Here is a 19,155-nt window from a genome sequence, read left to right on the forward strand (position 1 = left end):
ATTCTTCTAAAAGTCAATACTAAAAATTGGAAATTAAAACATTAAATAAATTTATATAATTTTTATTTTTATAAACAGATTCTAGCACTAATTATAAAAGTAGAAATCTAAAATCTCAACAAAATAAGCCCATAAGAAATAACATCAAATCCTAAAATAAGAAATATTAACAAAATAGTACAATAGTTTAAAACAATAAAAACAAAAGCTACAATAAATATAATATTTATAGAATATAAAAAGGATCAGTATAGAAATATTTCAACGTTTTGCTGTATACACAATCCAAATTTATTTACTTGATCCAAAATAAGGTAGATTATCTTAGATATATTAAACAAAATCAATTAGATCACCACCAATTAAATTGCTTGGTATGAAAAACTATTCGCTCAAGATCTACGGTATGGTATAATATGTTTATCTAAAGAAGCACTTGAATCCGATCGTTCAGTTCATATGGTAGCTATACTACATATATGCTGTAGTTGTCATATATCGGCGGTTCCGGTAAAGGAGCAGCGTCTTGGTGAGAAAAGAACGCATTTCTGATCGATAACTTAAAAACTGAGGGACTATAAATAGTCGAACATTGCTCAAATCGCCACGTTTCCTTTTTGGTGTTACAAACTTCGTGGCAACCTAATATCACGGTATAAGAACCTGGTCTGATAAAATTGGGGCTGCGAAAACTGGATTTTATTAAAAGTTCATATGCTTCTGTCTGAAAAAAATCCGCCAAAGAAATCTAAGTTTAGATTCTCAACAGTCATAAATTGTATCCAATATTAAAATGTATCAAAATTTGTACAATAATTCTCTATCTGCAATATCATAATTTAATGAAGAATTAGAATAGATTCAAAGCGTTCGTCTGGTTTCCAAAAATATTATTGTATGATAGATATCATGCAAAGCCTTAACAAAATCAACTTTATTAAAAAACTCTTTTAAACAACAATATCACAAAATGAATGATTATTTGCTATAAAAAATATACATACATATGTTGGTATGAATAAAACTAGTTTGGCAGTGATGCACTAATTTGGGCTGTTAGCACAGAGTATTTGTTAAAAATATTAATAATGATATGATTGTCGACATCATAGTATTCGGAGTTTTATAATTGGCGGAACTAAATGCAGTAAACGTGAATATGCCTTTACGTTTTTGTTTTAAATCGGGCAGATTTGTACACTGTGCACTAAACCAACGACCCGTTATGCCATTACTATTTTTCGATATTATGCATATCTCCGCTTTTTGTCCTTTAATCTTGTCCCGAATAGTTTCGATGGGTATCTCATGCGTTCGCTCATTATACGCTGCCTCTCCCTGATATAAAACATCGTTTTCGTTGTTTCGAATATAAATTACAAAGTCGGCTATATCTCTCGCAGCCGTGACGAAGAAGCGTACCGTAAGATTCCCATAATCAGCGCTAGATAATAAGGGAAAAAAACATTAGTTGAAAGTATGTATAACAAATAGGCCGCATATTACTTACATTTTAATATCTCGGAACTGTACATCTGAAAGCTCTTTAAAAGCTACACCATTGTATCGATCTCTATCCTCTAATAAACATTGCAAATTCTCATCCGGCACTTCCGCCAGCCTTTGGTCTTTATGAAACGACGGGGTACCACACTCAATATTTTCTAAGTCATAATCTAATTTTGATTTTTCCATCATGAAATGCTTAAGTGGGCGAGCAGCGCAACTGCAATCCAAAGGATTTCCGGCAAAATACACATTGGTACCGTTACGAAGCATAAGCACTAATAGTTGCGGAAAATCCGTCAATTTATTGTTTCGCAGGTCAATGTTTTCGAATTGCAAATCCTTTTTAAAATTTGGAATTGGTATTTTATATATCTGATTGTTTCTCAAATTGATGTTGATAAGATTCTTTGGTAGGTCGAATACATGTGCTTCGGATGCCAAATTACTTAGTTCATTATTGGATAAATCCAGTGATTGGAGTTCGGTAAAATTTGCTAGAACACCTCTTCGGATTTCATTTATATTATTATTAGATATATTTAAGCTCAGCAATTTTTTAGTGCCGAAAGTGATATCGTATGTCAACACAGGCATTTGATTGAAGCTTAGGTCCAAACGCTTCAAGTTATAAGGTATATATTGATTGGATGGAAAAGTCTTTTTGGTGACAAAACTTATTTTGTTATGACTCAAATTCAACTAAAATTAATCAGTTATGATTATGCATATATTATGTAATCATTTTGTAAATATTAACATTTGTATTCATACCTCTTCCAAACTAAGCAAATCGTCAAGTACCCCATTTGTTTTATTATCCAGCTTTGATATTTGGTTGAACGATAAATCCAACTTCCTCAGAGAAGGTAAGCCAATAAATGCGTCCGTTGGGATACTTTTAATGGCATTGGAGGACAGATTCAGCGTAAGTAATTGCAACAGGCCTTCGAAGGAACGCTTGCTTAAAGTTTAAATATATATTTATGCTTAGTAAAGTTACGATGTAGAAATTAACAAAGGAGCAAGTCTACATCCTAGCTAATAGAGATTTAAATGCTTAGATGCTTAGACTGCAGTGGAGTTTCACGAGTATTGACTCCTCTAAATATTTCAAAACGCCATCGATCGAAATGAGCATATCGAAAATCAAATAAATTTTAATATTATGTGAAATGATAATAAGTTAACATTGAAACCTAGATAGTTGGATATTGCCACTAAATTTAACGTCCCCGAACTGAAGGAAGATTGACGCCTTGTTCAAAAACATTAGTAGAGTAATACTAACCTGATTTCTTGAACCTCGTTCGCTTGCAAATTAAGTTCAAACAGGACTGGCAATTTTCCGAAAGCACTCTTATCCAACGTTGTTATGTTGTTTTGCTAATAAATAAGTGAGTTATAAATATATTAATTATTATTTCCATTGTAACTAATTTAAACGCAATGAATAAATAAATATTTAAACCGTATGACATTATTTGTTTGGCAATTTATATTTTGATGCCAACTTTCTTGTAGCAAGTTGAACTTACCTCTAAGTGTAAATACTGAAGTGTTGACATGCCTGCCAAACACTCAAGTGGTGGCACGGTTATGCCATTTCTATTTAGGAGTAATCTTTGTAATACAAGCAGACCCGTGAAACTTTGGGCTGATAATGAATCTCCGATTTGATTGTCATTTAAGTTCAAAAATAGCAACGAATTCATAACCGGCCAAGTGCCTGCTGGTATGCCAGTTAGGAGGTTGCTTTCCAAATTGAGCTCATTCAGAGAAATTGGAATTTGAAACAGCTTTTCGAGCTTATTATGGCTGAGGTCCAAAAAACGCAAACTTGTAAGCTTGGCCAGTGCCCCACGAACAATCGAAATTAATTTATTGTGACTGAGATTCATGTCCAGCAATGTGGGAAGCGTTCCAAAAACTGAAGACTTAATCTCCGTGAGGCTATTGTGGCTAAGATTTAGGAAGCGTAGTGAGAAAAGTGTCTGAAAGACACCGTTAGCAATCAATGAAATGTTGTTGTATGAAATGTCTATAGTGTGCAGCTCATATAGCTTTGGAAAACAGTTTTTCGGCACTTCTGCTATATAATTATGTGATGCATTTATAACTTTGATTCCGGTCATATTTTGGAAAGGCACCTGCATCAAAAATAAATATTTCAATTGGCCTCTCATAAAATGTGTTAAACTTATTGTATGATCACCTGTGCTAAATTTGTGAGAAAGTTATAGCTCACTTGGAACTCTGTTGCAAAAGTAGTGAGATCAAACGCATTTCGTGAGAAATTTGTCAGCCTATTAAAAGACAAGTCCAAAATTGTAATGTTTACACAATTCTCAAAAGCTAGTGATTCTATTTTTTCCAAGGCGTTATGTGAAATATTTATTGTTGATTGGTATATATCTTTGAAAGAGTGCTTTTCCACGATCGTTATATTATTTTCAGCCAAATCAATCACCTGAAATACAAAATTTAATTAATAAATATAATAGCTTAAATAGCATAAATTGATTATATTCACCTCAACGTAATTCAGTTGGGAAAACATTTGAAATTCAACTTTTTTCAAAAAATTTCTGGCCAAATCAATAGTGCCGATTTTCCCGATGGAGCCGAAAGTGCCTCGTCCAACATCATTTATTTTATTATCGCTCAAAAACAGACGTCTATTAAATAAACACAATAAAAATATTAAAAAAAAAAATGAATTAAAAGTTTTCTAAATCAAATTCGCATCCGTCATGAAGCTTAGTAAATAAGTGCGAAAGTTCGTGCGCACTAAATATGCACGAGAACTGGAAAAAATTATATAAGAAACAAGTAAGGAAGGATTGTAACTGAATATTTCGCGATTCGTCGCTGAAATACTTTCAGATACTGCAAAGCTTTATATTAAACAGTAAAAAACGTTAAATTCAGCTGTACCGAAGCTATAACTAAATCTAAAACCATAATCGGTAAACGGCTTGCATCTACTAAAAACATGTTTTGCTAGTTCTTTCTAGCCACAACGTCTTAAGGTTACTTAATAACGAAAAGGTATAATTGAGTTTAATGGCAGCCATATGTCCGATCCCAATAATTTGTTCGGAGGTTATAACGTTATCTTGAACAATAATCTAGGACAAATTTCAAGAAATTATCTTTTCAAATACAAAAGTGTTTCATGCAAGAACCTGACTTTGATTAGTCAATCTGAATAATGGTGTATGCTAAAATGTTCCGATATTGGCCGTTCCCATACATGATCTGGTTCTTTAGTTGAAAAAGTCGTATTTTAAATCATTATATCAAAACCTTATTTGGGTATATATGTACAATTGGAGACACAATCGAACATGGCTAAATCGACTCAGCTCATCAAGCTGACAATTTAAATATATTTACATTTGTATTTTATGGGGTGTGCGACATCTCTTTCAGGGTATCACAAACTGTGGGGCAAGCTTAATATATTCCGATCAGGGATAAAGATGTTGTTAGAAGAAATATTTACCCGAGTTTTCCTCTGAATTTCATTAAAATAACTCATATATTTACCGAAAGAACTATTTTAAGTCAAGCGGTTCGGAAACCTCTATATTAGGTTTATGGGGGCTAGATTATTTAGTATTGAACCGATTTCACCAATTTAGTCCACAAGCGCAGATTTTTATCAGAAAGGATTCTATCGGGATTTCAATAAAATTTACATATTTTTCGGTAAAAAGTCAGCTTAAAACGCTGGGGTCTACATATCCAGTAGTTCCGATTTCTACAAACTTTAGAAGCTAGATCGCATACATTAAAGGTAAATTAGAGGGAAATTTTATTTCAACAACGTAAAGGCTTCCAATTTATATAATATAAGGTGAAAGAATCAGATGGATTCAAAATTGTGATATATGGGAAGTAACTAAACTATTAAAGTATCAGTATGTTACAAGAGAATAAAAAATGAACTGAATATCCGTTTTAGACGAAGTTAATAACCGATTTCAATCCAATAACCTGTCAATTGTTGTTATTTCGATAATCTAACCTTTTTTGGATTGGTAGGTAATCGATTTCAAGGACATCAAATACTAAACTACTAAGGTTACTACATTTAATTCCAAGACAACCGGACAAAGGAAAATGGGCTTGCTTAAACCAAATTTTCCCATTTATACATATATACATATGTACATACATGTGTACAATGATATGTATAATAGATTGCCAAATGTTCTTTTTAATACAAAATTTAACAAGAAGTATGAGCACAAAAACCCGTTATGTGAATTAAATTTCCTACACTCTGTGTTGCGAAAGTGTGAAAATGATTTTACATTTACCTTAAAAACCGCATTCCTCGGAAACTGTTCGCATCCAAGCGACTGATGTTGTTGTGCGACAAATTCAATAATTTCAAAACGGAGTTGCGAGCAAAGGTACCTCTAAGTATTTAATAAAAATTATTTATTTAATAAAAAATAATATTGCAAGTGAATGGTAACTACCTCGAAATTTCCGTTAAGGCATTGTTTGATGCATTGCACCAACCCAACTTGGTTAAGTCCGATATGTGTTGTGCTTCAAGTTTTTTAAGATTATTGAAACTAATGTCTAAGACCTCCACAGATCTTAGATTTTTAAATTGATTCTTTTTAAGATTCTCTAATTGGTTGCCATGTAAATCAAGAACCCTAAGTTTTCGAAGAGGCTGAGTTTTTGTAAATCATAATTAATAAACACAATAAATATTTTCATTGCCTTTATACCTAATGCACAAGTTCAGGCTTATTTTAAGCTTTTGCTTTAAAATATTTTAAGATTTTAATTATATGCCAAATATATGGTACATACCTGAAAAGTTTCAATTGGAACCTCGTTTAAAGGTCCGTTGATAATTCTTAATATTTCTAGCTTATTTCCAATGTTTTGACCATCGAAAGCATTCTTACTGATACTTTGCATCGAATGGCCGTCAATTACTAGTTCTTTCGCATTTCCTAATATCTATAAATAAACAATTACTTGGCTTGAAAATGCAATAAGAATTAATTAAAAAATTACCCCAAACGATAGTGGAGTAAACGATGTTAAATTGGTGTGAAGTATGCGCAGCTCCTCTATAGTTTTATTTACACCGAAGAATGGGTAATCCTCAATGGTAACTATAGGCGTATCAGATATTGTAAGCAATCTAGTTTTAACGGTCGAGAACACTGGCCCATATAAACGAACTGTAAAAGATAAATAGATGTATAAGCAATCATACATACATAAATCCCATCCAAGATTAATTTAGAATTAGTTTTACCAAAATGACCCTTTAAAATTTCTAACTGCTCTACAGGCGTTCCCAGTGCTCCGAGATTTTCAAGAGCAATTGAAAGCGTTGCTAAGTTCGTGTTTTCACATCGCACATAGACGCCAACATCGGAGTTCTTCCAACAGGTACATGGATATATAAGTTTCGGCCTTAACAAGCATTATATTAATACCAATATCTACATACATGTATTAAAGAAATCCGCACTTACTTTGCTGGACACTTATATTTTGGCTCATTGAATGCATATTCTGACTTCACTGTTGCACATAAACACAAAATGAAAGTGCACCTAAGTAGCAGCTTAATCATATTTCTATTTAAACAGGTTTGTTGAAGAGAAAATTTGACATTGACATGAAGACTGATATAGTTCGTCGCTTAAGTCTTTCGTTTATGAGTAACAGAAACCCATGTCAATTTCATCAATTTTTACTGAAACACATCATTCTGCTGAGAAAATATATTTAATTTATTCAATGTATTATAAACTGTTTAGCTATTTATAAGGCTTCTTGCGGGTTCTTATTCACTTCACTAAATTAAATGACCAAAAATTAAACAAACATATTTTACTCATGTGGATGGTAGACAGATCAGATCTATACATTGCATTGGACCCTACGTCATGACATTTTCTAACTAACTTACTGCCTTCATTAGCATTTACTTTTAGCGGGAGATCGACAAAAAGTATTGCTGGCGAAATAAGTAGTTATAGCCGAACAATTTTAATGTTTCATTAAAGCTAAGACTGTGGGATATTAATTTTAATTTTTTCGTATTACAATTAGATTTTGGTCCAATGTACACCTAATAGGAAGATGAATTTCTGATCGAATAATTCATCTTGGAATTGAATTGTTTTTATCGCATTTCAATTTAATTTAATCGCGAACCAAACTATTTGCTCGATATTAATTATATCGAAAAATTTTAAAACAAAACCTAAAACAAAAAATAGTATGAACACCATTATTTTAGCTGTTTTCGAATACATGTTATGAATAATAATATCATTAAAATAATTGCATCAGAATCTAATTTTATATAAAAAGGTAGAATTAACATGTTTATATACTAAGTCAATGAATGCTATGATTTGTATTGTGTGTTTTTAAAAGAGCTTACATATTTATATAGTAAACGATTTTAAAAGGTTTGGAAGATATTTCAAATAAATGCAATATTTAATTTTTTTATCATGTAGCGATATTTTTTATTAACCCTATCTGACTGAAGCTGGGCAGAGGAGTCTTTTGATTTAGAAATATTTACACAATCCAGCACTTTGTCTCGTTTGTTAAATATTAAAAAACATACTATTTTTTTAAATAGTTTCTTTGTAACAAAGGTGAATAAAAATCCTTAAAACCAACTATTACAAGGTACCTACTTAATTCTTGCAGATTTTAAAACTGCAAACCTTGGTAACCCTGCTTTGTAGCAAAAATTGACAGCAATACGTTTGTTGAAATGCCATGAACACTGCCAGAAAACACTCAATCGCCTACTATGACCGACGGGAGAAATACTGACTTCGCCCGATTCATACCGCCATTGCTAAATCAGCCAATAAATGCAACGAATACTCATACTAACGCAGCTTCGGGTTAAAATTTTGTATACATGCATTGCCACCGACAATAGTGTGTGTGCCGAGGGAGAATGTGAGTTATTTGTCGAAGCGAGCGCTAAAAGGTAGCCATTAATACTTAACCTTTCTATCAAAACGCATATTGGTTCGCAGTTGTGGTGTTTGATTTTAAACAACTTTGCACAAAGATAGTTTTTATAAATTGAAATAAAAAGAATTTACAATGAGTTACCAAGTAGAAGCATTGAATTCTGCGCATCTTGAATTGCAAGGAAGTGGTAGTGGTGCCGAACTCCGACGACCATTTGATCCAACAGCTCATGATTTGGAACCCTCTTTTAGATTGACTAGGTTCGCTGATTTAAAGGGACGTGGTTGTAAAGTGCCACAAGAAGTTCTTGGTAAACTTGTTTCGGCATTGCAGCAGGATTATTCTAATGCCTCGGATCAAGATGCTCAATTTATGAATATGGCTATTCCACGCATTGGGATCGGTTTGGATTGCTCAGTTATCCCCTTACGTCACGGCGGTCTCTGTTTAGTTCAAACAACAGATTTCTTTTATCCCATTGTTGATGATCCTTATATGATGGGAAAAATAGCTTGTGCCAATGTTTTAAGTGACTTGTATGCAATGGGTGTAACAGATTGCGATAACATGTTGATGCTGCTTGCTGTAAGCACCAAAATGACCGAAAAAGAGCGTGATGTTGTCGTTCCACTAATAATGCGCGGTTTTAAAGATTCAGCCTTGGAAGCGGGAACCACTGTTACTGGTGGGCAAAGTGTAGTGAATCCTTGGTGTACCATTGGTGGAGTGGCTTCAACCATATGTCAACCTAATGAGTATATAGTCCCGGATAATGCTGTTGTAGGTGATGTGTTGGTACTAACTAAACCGCTCGGAACTCAAGTAGCTGTGAACGCTCACCAGTGGTTAGATCAACCAGAGCGGTGGAATCGCATTAAACTTGTGGTTTCCGAAGAGGATGTCCGCAAAGCATACCATCGAGCAATGAGTTCAATGGCCCGTTTGAACCGAACAGCCGCTCGCCTAATGCACAAATACAACGCCCATGGATCTACTGACATTACTGGATTTGGATTATTAGGACACGCGCAAACTCTTGCTTCGCATCAGAAAAAAGATGTATCATTCGTTATACATAATCTGCCTGTAATTGCTAAGATGGCTGCAGTTGCAAAAGCCTGTGGAAACATGTTTCAATTGTTACAAGGACATTCAGCTGAAACATCTGGGGGTCTTCTTATCTGTTTACCAAGAGAACAAGCTGCTGCTTATTGCAAAGATATAGAGAAGCAAGAGGGATATCAGGCTTGGATAATTGGTATAGTTGAAAAGGGCAATAAAACCGCTCGTATTATTGATAAGCCCCGAGTTATTGAAGTGCCAGCTAAAGATTAATTTCATACATTTATATTAAGAATTTATTATATCAAAATTCGTTTTATAGACATTAAATATTTTGCATACTTTGAAATCTTTGATTATCGATTTGGTTTTTACACAGCATTATATTTAAAAATATATTTAATTCCGTATATATAAGTTTGCACTATATATCTAATGATACCCTAAGGCTTACTATGTAATTGATACTACATTTTTTCAAGAATAAAGAAAATGTATAAAGATTGATCATACAATTAAAATTACCTTATTATTTGAACCTTGAGGACCCGTCCGCGCTTCACTGTGACTGATACATAGATAATACTACTACTACCATCTATATGATTTCTATTAGTTGGATTATAACTATTAGTTAATGAGATATAATATTTTGCGAAGCAAGTTTTGTTAGTTTACAAAAAAAAAATGGATCATAAAGCATTTCGTGTGTCAATAAGGCATTGCTTTTTTGGGGAAAATACTGTTGAATTTAGGCTCAGGGAAATCCACCGTTGAGTTGCAAAGTAGGTGCTCGCAAGTTCATAATCCAACAAAAACAACTAATTCTGAGAATAAAGCCGAATTTTTGCGTCGGTGATATATGTAAATATAGCATCATTTTTATTTACATATGTATGTATGTATGTATATACAAAATAAAACGTTTGTATGGGAAAAATAAAAGGACTGGCGTTTTCCGGCAACTTTCGTAATTTTTTTTACATAAGAACTTTCTCCTAATAATAATAAATATTTACAACGACAAAAGAATTAGTGAAATCGGTCCAGCCATTCACGCCTAAAACTTTAGGTTTTTAAACACAGTTCGATAGCTTGTTTTTTCTTATTGAATTTCTTTGTTATAAATTATAATTATAAATACAAATCTTTTGACGAAGAAATAATCACCCTTGTCCTATGTAATCGAGATAGATAAAGAAATAAGCTATAACTTGATTAAAAAAATCTTTAAGTCAATGTTTAATCCCTTTGTGTAGAAGTCTATTTTCGAAAAAAGTAATTCATTACAATAGCAAAAACCACGTATCATGAGGTAAAAGGTACCTGTAAGACCTTATACGGATTTTTTTTATTTTAGTATTTCGATGGTGCACCTTGGACATACACTGCTTGTGGGGGCATTGAATTGAATACATAGGTATCAAAAATAGTACCTTATGGATATGCAATTTCGACCAAGTGTCGAAATCGAAGAATAACTTTTCAATCCCCCGGATACCGAATAACTAGATCACAGGGCCTATGGCTTTACTATATATACTTGTTATTTAAATTCAAAGATAATCTATTTCCAATAATAATGTGCCCTTGTCGCAAAAATCTTTAAAATCGGGTCAATAGTTTCCGTTTGCTCCCGTGTGCTTAACATAAAAATTTTCAAACTTTGTCTTGTGACGAAAATTTTTATAATCGGATAAAGAGTAGTCAGTCTTATAAGTCGATTTTAATGATTCTATACTTGTCATTCTTAATTAAAGATATTATTTTTTTGGGTAATTTGATCGAAATTGGCTGAACAAAATGGCAATCCATGCGGAACTAACCAAACAAAAAATATATATGTATGTACATAATTTTTTATTTTAGTTATTGCTTTGCTGAAGATGAAATAAAAAATTGTTCATTTAATATTTGTGATGGTTTATCCTAACTTTCGTCATAAATTTTATTTTCTTTCATCCAAGCATTTTGGAGAAATGTAAGCACAATATTAACTTTTTCAAAATGTCTGTTCGATTCAAAACATGCAGAAAATTAAATTCATTACATAAAGCTATGATTTTAATCATAACAGGGGTCTAAAAAGGTTTTATTGTCTTAGATATACGATCTATCTTGGATATAATAAGGCTCCCAATTCATGACTCTATCAATGATTTTGTAATATTTTTCAATTTCGTTTTTAAATCCTTATTTACATTTACATTACAAACATCACAAAACATGATGCATGATAGCATATTTATGTATGGTGCTAGTTTTACTTTGAAATTAAGAAAACATTGAAGTAAACAGCGAAAAATGTCGATAACATATTTTACATTTCAAAAAATGATTTCCAGTTGACAATCTCTTTTTAAAGACTAGCAGTAATCTGCCACCAAGTGACGATCCCAATAACCTTGATACTTTTCTTCCATTGCTTTTACAACCTGGTAAAACTGCTACAATTTTCGAAATTTTGTCCAGATGATTGCGGAGGAGGATGGAGTCATGTGTAGAAGTTCACGCAAGTGAGGAAAGTTCTCTGATCGCCATTCACTTGGGAGTGGCCAGAAACGATTCTTTTACATATGACTCAAGCAGCTCACGACTTCCGGTCTTTGACCAAGTATCCTCTGGGTAGCCTGAGAACATCCGTTTGAAGGCGAGCTAAAGTGAGAAGGCGAAATATCCCCTACTTAGGGTTGTGCGCTGGGTTTGGGACCCGCCACGTAAAAAAACACCCCCAATGAAAAAGCAAGCACAGCCTCGGATGAGAGACCCCCCTTTTGATGACGACCATGGCAAACGAAATAAGGACTATGATTTGAGGGCATGCACCTGGAATGTCCGGTCCCTTAATTGGGAAGGTGCCACTGCCCAGCTGGTAGATGTCCTCGTAAAGATAAAGGCTGACATCACCGCCGTCCAAGAAATGCGATGGACGGGACAAGGACAGAGACGAGTAGGTCCTTGTGACATTTACTACAGTGGCCATATAAAGGAGCGCAAGTTTGGTGTTGGATTCGTGGTGGGAGAGAGACTCCGTCGCCGAGTACTATCATTCACTCCGGAGAATGAACGTCTAGCCACAATCCGCATCAAAGCGAGGTTCTTCAACATATCGCTTATTTGCGCCCACGCCCCGACGGAAGAGAAGGACGATGTGACCAAAGATGCTTTTTATGAGTGCTTGGAGCGCACTTATGAGAGATGCCCCCGCCACGATGTCAAAATCGTGCTTGACGACTTCAACGCCAGGGTGGGCAAAGAAGGTATCTTTGGCACTACGGTCGGTAAATTCAGCCTCCACGACGAAACATCCCCAAATGGGTTGAGGCTGATCGACTTCGCCGGGGCCCGAAATATGGTTATCTGTAGTACTAGATTCCAGCATAAGAAGATACATCAAGCTACCTGGCTGTCTCCGGATCGAAAAACCACCAACCAGATCGATCATGTTGTGATAGACGGAAGACACGTCTCCAGTGTTTTAGATGTGCGTGCGCTCCGAGGTCCTAACATCGACTCGGACCACTATCTTGTTGCAGCCAAGATTCGCACCCGCCTCTGTGCAGCAAAAAACGCACGCCAACAAATACAAGGAAGGTTCGACGTCGAGAAGCTGCAATCACAACAGACAGCCGAACGATTTTCTACTCGGCTTGCACTCCTGCTCTCTGAGAGCACTCGTCAACAACTCGGTATAAGGGAACTGTGGGACGGCATTTCAAACTCCTTACGTACAGCTGCAACCGAAACCATTGGTTTTCGTAAAGTGCAAAAGAACAGCTGGTACGGCGAGGAGTGCCGTGTCGCAGCGGAGAGAAAACAGGCTGCCTACCTCGCAACGTTACGATCGACCACAACACGTGCGGGATGGGATAGATACCGAGAGTTGAAGAGGGAAGCGAGACGCATTTGCAGACAGAAGAAGAAAGAAGCCGAAATGCGTGAGTACGAACAGCTTGATAAGCTGGCCGACAGGGGTAATGCTCGAAAATTCTACGAAAAAATGCGGCGACTTACAGAAGGTTTCAAGACCGGAGCATACTCCTGTAGAACCCCCAAAGGTGATCTAGCCACCGATGCCCAGAGCATACTTAGATTATGGAGGGAACACTTCTCCAGCCTGCTGAATGGCAGTGAACACATAGCACCAGGAGAAGGCGAACCCGATTCCCCAATCGATGACGATGGAGCAGAAGTTCCATTGCCCGGCCATGACGAAGTTCGAATAGCAGTTGCCCGCCTGAAGAACAACAAAGCGGCAGGGGCCGACGGATTGCCGGCCGAGCTATTCAAACACGGCGGCGAAGAACTGATAAGGAGCATGCATCAGCTTCTTTGCAAAATATGGTCGGATGAGAGCATGCCCAACGATTGGAATTTAAGTGTGCTATGCCCAATCCATAAAAAAAGGAGACCCCACAATCTGCGCCAACTACCGTGGGATTAGCCTCCTCAACATCGCATATAAGGTTCTGTCGAGCGTATTGTGTGAAAGATTAAAGCCCACTGTCAACAAGCTGATTGGACCTTATCAGTGTGGCTTCAGACCTGGTAAATCAACAACCGACCAGATATTCACCATGCGCCAAATCTTGGAAAAGACCCGTGAAAGGAGAATCGACACTCACCACCTATTCGTCGATTTCAAAGCTGCTTTCGACAGCACGAAAAGGAGCTGCCTTTATGCCGCGATGTCTGAATTTGGTATCCCCGCAAAACTGATACGGCTGTGTAAACTGACGTTGAGCGGCACCAAAAGCTCCGTCAGGATCGGGAAGAACCTCTCCGAGCCGTTCGATACCAAACGAGGTTTCAGACAAGTCGACTCCCTATCGTGCGACTTTTTCAATCTGCTGCTGGAGAAAATAGTTCGAGCTGCAGAACTTAATCGAGCAGGTACAATCTTCTATAAGAGTGTACAGCTGCTGGCGTATGCCGATGATATTGATATCATCGGTCTCAACACCCGCGCCGTTAGTTCTGCTTTCTCCAGACTGAACAAGGAAGCAACGCAAATGGGTCTGGCAGTGAACGAGGGCAAGACGAAATATCTCCTGTCATCAAACAAACAGTCGTCGCACTCGCGACTTGGCACTCACGTCACTGTTGACAGTCATAACTTTGAAGTTGTAGATAATTTCGCCTATCTTGGAACCAGCGTAAACACCACCAACAATGTCAGCCTAGAAATCCAACGCAGGATAACTCTTGCCAACAGGTGCTACTTCGGACTGAGTAGGCAATTGAGAAGCAAAGTGCTCTCTCGACAGACAAAAACCAAACTCTATAAGTCACTCATAATTCCCGTCCTGCTATATGGTGCAGAGGCTTGGACGATGACAACAACTGATGAGTCGACGTTGCGAGTTTTCGAGAGAAAAGTTCTGCGGAAGATTTATGGTCCTTTGCGCGTTGGCCACGGCGAATACCGCATCCGATGGAACGATGAGCTGTACGAGATATACGACGACATTGACATAGTCCAGCGAATAAAAAGACAGCGGCTACGCTGGCTAGGTCATGTTGTCCGGATGGATGAAAACACTCCAGCTCTGAAAGTATTCGACGCAGTACCCGCCGCGGGAAGCAGAGGAAGAGGAAGACCTCCACTCCGGTGGAAGGACCAAGTGGAGAAGGACCTGGCCTCGCTTGGAATATCCAATTGGCGCCACGTAGCGAAGAGAAGAAACGATTGGCGCGCTGTTGTTGACTCGGCTATAATCGCGTAAGCGGTGTCTACGCCAGTGAAGAAGAAGATTGCGGAGATAGTCTGACTAGATACTCATATATTTTGATCGTTTGTCTGCTACCCTTTTTTTCAAAAATGTTTTGTAATTTGGTACTTTGTGGTTGCATAGCACTTTCGCCAAAAAGCATCAAATAAAATTTGTATTTCATTAATTGCCGTATTTGAATAATCAAACCATCAGCACCTTAAAACCTCTCCATACTGAGACCAATACTTCGGACATTTTCTACCAAAATTTAATTTTTAATTAAAGCTTAAAACCTTCCATTCAATTACGTGATGTAGACTGGAAAAATAAGTCGTACTATAACTTAAAAGCCGATAATTGATTAAATTTATGATGTGCAATTATCGTAGACATAAGACTGGCGTAGACACCGCTTACGCGATTATAGCCGAGTTAACAACAGCGCGCCAGTCGTTTCTTCTTTTCGCTACGTTGCACCAATTGAATATTCCAAGCGAAGCCAGGTCCTTCTCTACTTCGTCCTTGCAACGGAGTGGAGGTCTTCCTCTTCATCTGCTTCTCCCGGCGGGTACTGCGTCGAATACTTTCAGAGCTGGGGCACACTCAAAAAAAAAATCCCTAATATATCCAGGGCATATGATTTTTGGTTTTTGTAGAACTGTGTAATTATAGATTCATACTCGTACTTATAGTATGAGGACGGAGTCATGTGTTGAAGATCACGCAAGTGAGGAAAGTTCTCTGATCGCCATTCACTTGGGAGTGGCCAGAAACGATTTTTTTACACATGACTCAAGCAGCTCACGACTTCCGGTCTTTGACCAAGTATCCTCTAGGTAGCCAAAGAACGTTTGAAGGCGGCTAAAGTGAGAAGGCGAAACATCCCATACATAGGGTTGAGCGCTGGGTTGGGACCCGCCACGTAAAAAACACTACCAATGAGAAATTATCAACAGCCTCGGAAGAGAAACCCCCCTTTTGATGACGACCATGGCAAACGAAATAAAGACTACGAATTGAGGGCATGCACCTGGAATCTCCGGTCCCTTAATAGGGAAGGTGCCCCTGCCCAGCTGGTTGATGTCCTCGTGAAAATAAAGGCTGACATCACCGCCGTCCAAGAAATGCGATGGACGGGATAGGGACAGAGATGAGTAGGTCCTTGTGGCATTTACTGCAGTGGCGATATAAAGGAGCGCAAGTTTTGTGTGGGATTCGTGGTGGGAGAGAGACTCCGTCGCCGAGTACTATCATTCACTCCGTGCCACAACGGCATCAAAGTGAGGTTCTTCAACATATCGCTGATTTGCGTCCACGCCCCGACGTAAGAGAAGAACGATGTGACCAAGGATGCCTTCTAGGAGTGCTTGGAGCGCACTTACGATATAGAAATCGTGGTTAGCGACTTTAACGCCAGGGTGGGCAAAGAAGGTATCTTTGGCACTACGGTCGGTAAATTTAGCCTCCACGATGAAACATACCCAAATGGGTTGAGACTGATCGACTTCGCCGGGGCCCGCAATAAGCATATCTGTAGTACTTGCTTCCAGCATAAGAAAATTCATCAAGCCACTTGGCTGTGATAGACGGATGACACGTCTCCAGTGTTCTAGACGTGCCTACGCTTCGAGGTCCTAACATCGACTCGAACCACTATCTTGTTGCAGCCAAGATTCGCACCCGCCTCTGTGCAGCAAAAAACGTACGTCAACAAATACAAGGAAGGTTCGACGTCGAGAAGCGGCAATCACAACAGACAGCCGAACGATTTTCTACTCGGCTTGCACTTCTGCTCTCTGAGAGCACTCGTCAACAACTCGCTATAAGGGAACTGTGGTACGGCATTTCAAAATCCTTACGTACGGCTGCAACCGAAACCATTGGTTTTCGGTAAATGCAAAAGAACAGCTGGAAGACGAGGAGTGCCGTGTCGTAGCGGAGAGAAAACAGGCGGCCTAGCTCTCAACGTTACGATCGACCACAACACGTGCGGGATGGGATAGATACCGAGAGTTGAAGAGGGAAGCGAGACGCATTTGCAAACAGAAGAAGAAAGAGGCCGAAATGCGTGAGTACGAAGAGCTTGATAAGCCGGCCGACAAGGCTAATGCTCGAAAATTCTACGAAAAAATGCGGCTGTTTACACAAGGTTTAAAGACCGGAGCATACTCCTGTAGAACCCCCAAAGGTGATCTAGTTACCGATGCCCAGAGCATACTTAAATTATGGAGGGAACACTTCTCCAGCCTGCTGAATGACAGTGAACGTACAACGCCAGGAGAAGGCGAACCCGATTCCCAATCGATGACGATGGAGCAGACGTTCCATTGCCCGACCATGAAGAAGTTTGAATACCAATACCCGCCTGAAGAACAACAAAGCGGCGGGGGCCGATGGATTGCCGGCCGAGCTATTCAAACACGGCGGCGAAGAAATGATAAGGAGCTTGCATCAGCTTCTTTGTAAAATATGGTCAGACGAAAGCATGCTCAACGATTAGAATTTGAGCGTGCTCTGCCCAATCCACAAAAACGGAGACCCCACAATCTGCGCCAACTACCGTGGGATAAGCCTCCTCAACATCGCGTATAAGGTTCTATCGAGCGTATTGTGTGAAAGATTAAAGCCCACCGTCAACAAACTGATTGGACCTTATCAGTGTGGCTTTAGACCTGGAAAATCAACAACTGACCAGATATTCACCATGCGCCAAATCTTGTAAAAGACTCGTGAAAGGAGAATCGACACACACCACCTCTTCGTCGATTTCAAAGCTGCTTTCGACAGCACGAAAAGGAGCTGCCTTTATGCCACGATGTTTGAATTTGGTATCCCCGCAAAACTAATACGGCTGTGTTAACTGACGTTGAGCAACACCAAAAGTTGCGTCAGGATCTTGAAGGACCTCTCCGATCGGTTCGACACCAAACCAGGTTTCAGACAAGGCGACTCCCTATCGTGCGACTTCTTCAATCTGCTGCTGGAGAAAATAATTCGAGCTGCAGAACTTAATCGAGTAGGTACAATCTTTTATAAGAGTGTACAGCTGCTGGCGTATGCCGATGATATTGATATCATCGGCCTCAACACCTGGGCCGTTAGTTCTGCTTTCTCCAGACTGGACAAGGAAGCAAGGCAAATGGGTCTGGCAGTGAACGAGGGCAAGACGAAATATCTCCTGTCATCAAACAAACAGTCGTCGCACTCGCGACTAGGCTCTCACGTCACTGTTGACAGTCATAACTTTGAAGTTGTAAATAGTTTCGTATATTTGGGAACCAGCATAAACACCACCTGCAATGTCAGCCTGGAAATCCAACGCAGGATAACTCTTGCCAACAGGTGCTACTTCGGACTGAGTAGGCAATTGGAAAGTAAAGTCCTCTCTCGACGAACGAACGCCAAACCCTATAACTCGTTCATAATTCCCGTCCTGCTATATGGTGCAGAGGCTTGGACGATGACATCAACTGATAAGTCGACGTTGAGAGTTTTCGAGAGAAAAGTTCTGCGAAAGATTTATGGTTCTTTGCGCATTGGCCAAGGCGAATATCACATTCGATGGAAAGATGAGCTGCACGAGATATACGACGACATTTACATAGCTCAGCGAATTAAAAGACAGCCGGGGGAAGCAGAGGAAAAGGAAGACCTCCACTCCGTTGGAAGGACGAAGTAGAGAAGGACCTGGCTTCGCTTGGAATATCCAATTAGTGCCACGTAGCGAAAAGAAGAAAAAAAAAGAAGAAAGAAAAGACTTATAGTACTTGTATTATTTAATATTATTTTTGTTTTCAAAAGCTAAATTTTTTCTCAAAATAATCGCAGTAAATGGGCGATTTGAATATCGTTGATAGGTCTAAATCCGGAATTCATA

General features: G+C 38.2%; 2 protein-coding genes across 2 annotated transcripts; one reads left to right on the plus strand and one right to left on the minus strand.

Moving 5' to 3' along the window:
- Window positions 1-873: 873 nt before the first annotated feature.
- On the minus strand, window positions 874-7,434 carry LOC105225383 (toll-like receptor 3). Its single transcript, XM_011203811.4, has 13 exons — window positions 7,026-7,434; window positions 6,803-6,963; window positions 6,556-6,725; window positions 6,346-6,498; window positions 6,000-6,202; window positions 5,835-5,936; window positions 4,040-4,184; window positions 3,722-3,976; window positions 3,045-3,656; window positions 2,798-2,892; window positions 2,281-2,470; window positions 1,511-2,208; window positions 874-1,444 (listed from the first exon to the last, which is right to left on the minus strand). The coding sequence occupies exons 1-13, from the start codon at window positions 7,124-7,126 to the stop codon at window positions 1,057-1,059; spliced, it is 3,273 nt and encodes a 1,090-aa protein (XP_011202113.2). The 5' UTR covers window positions 7,127-7,434; the 3' UTR covers window positions 874-1,056.
- Window positions 7,435-8,378: 944 nt separating this feature from the next.
- On the plus strand, window positions 8,379-10,088 carry LOC105225384 (inactive selenide, water dikinase-like protein). Its single transcript, XM_011203813.4, has one exon. The coding sequence runs from the start codon at window positions 8,635-8,637 to the stop codon at window positions 9,835-9,837; it is 1,203 nt and encodes a 400-aa protein (XP_011202115.1). The 5' UTR covers window positions 8,379-8,634; the 3' UTR covers window positions 9,838-10,088.
- The last annotated feature ends 9,067 nt before the right edge of the window (window positions 10,089-19,155 follow it).

Source organism: Bactrocera dorsalis, chromosome 3, assembly GCF_023373825.1.
Source record: "Bactrocera dorsalis isolate Fly_Bdor chromosome 3, ASM2337382v1, whole genome shotgun sequence".
Lineage (NCBI taxonomy): Eukaryota > Metazoa > Arthropoda > Insecta > Diptera > Tephritidae > Bactrocera > Bactrocera dorsalis.

Excerpts from the sequence above, each read along its gene's own strand:
- LOC105225383 (XM_011203811.4), bottom strand. The coding sequence starts at position 7,126 with ATGATTAAGCTGCTACTTAGGTGCACTTTCATTTTGTGTTTATGTGCA. Across the intron at positions 5,937-5,999 it reads GCCTTAACGGAAATTTCGAG|AGGTACCTTTGCTCGCAACT; the intron begins GTAGTTACCATT and ends TTAAATACTTAG. Across the intron at positions 2,893-3,044 it reads TTCAGTATTTACACTTAGAG|CAAAACAACATAACAACGTT; the intron begins GTAAGTTCAACT and ends CTTATTTATTAG.
- LOC105225384 (XM_011203813.4), top strand. The coding sequence starts at position 8,635 with ATGAGTTACCAAGTAGAAGCATTGAATTCTGCGCATCTTGAATTGCAA.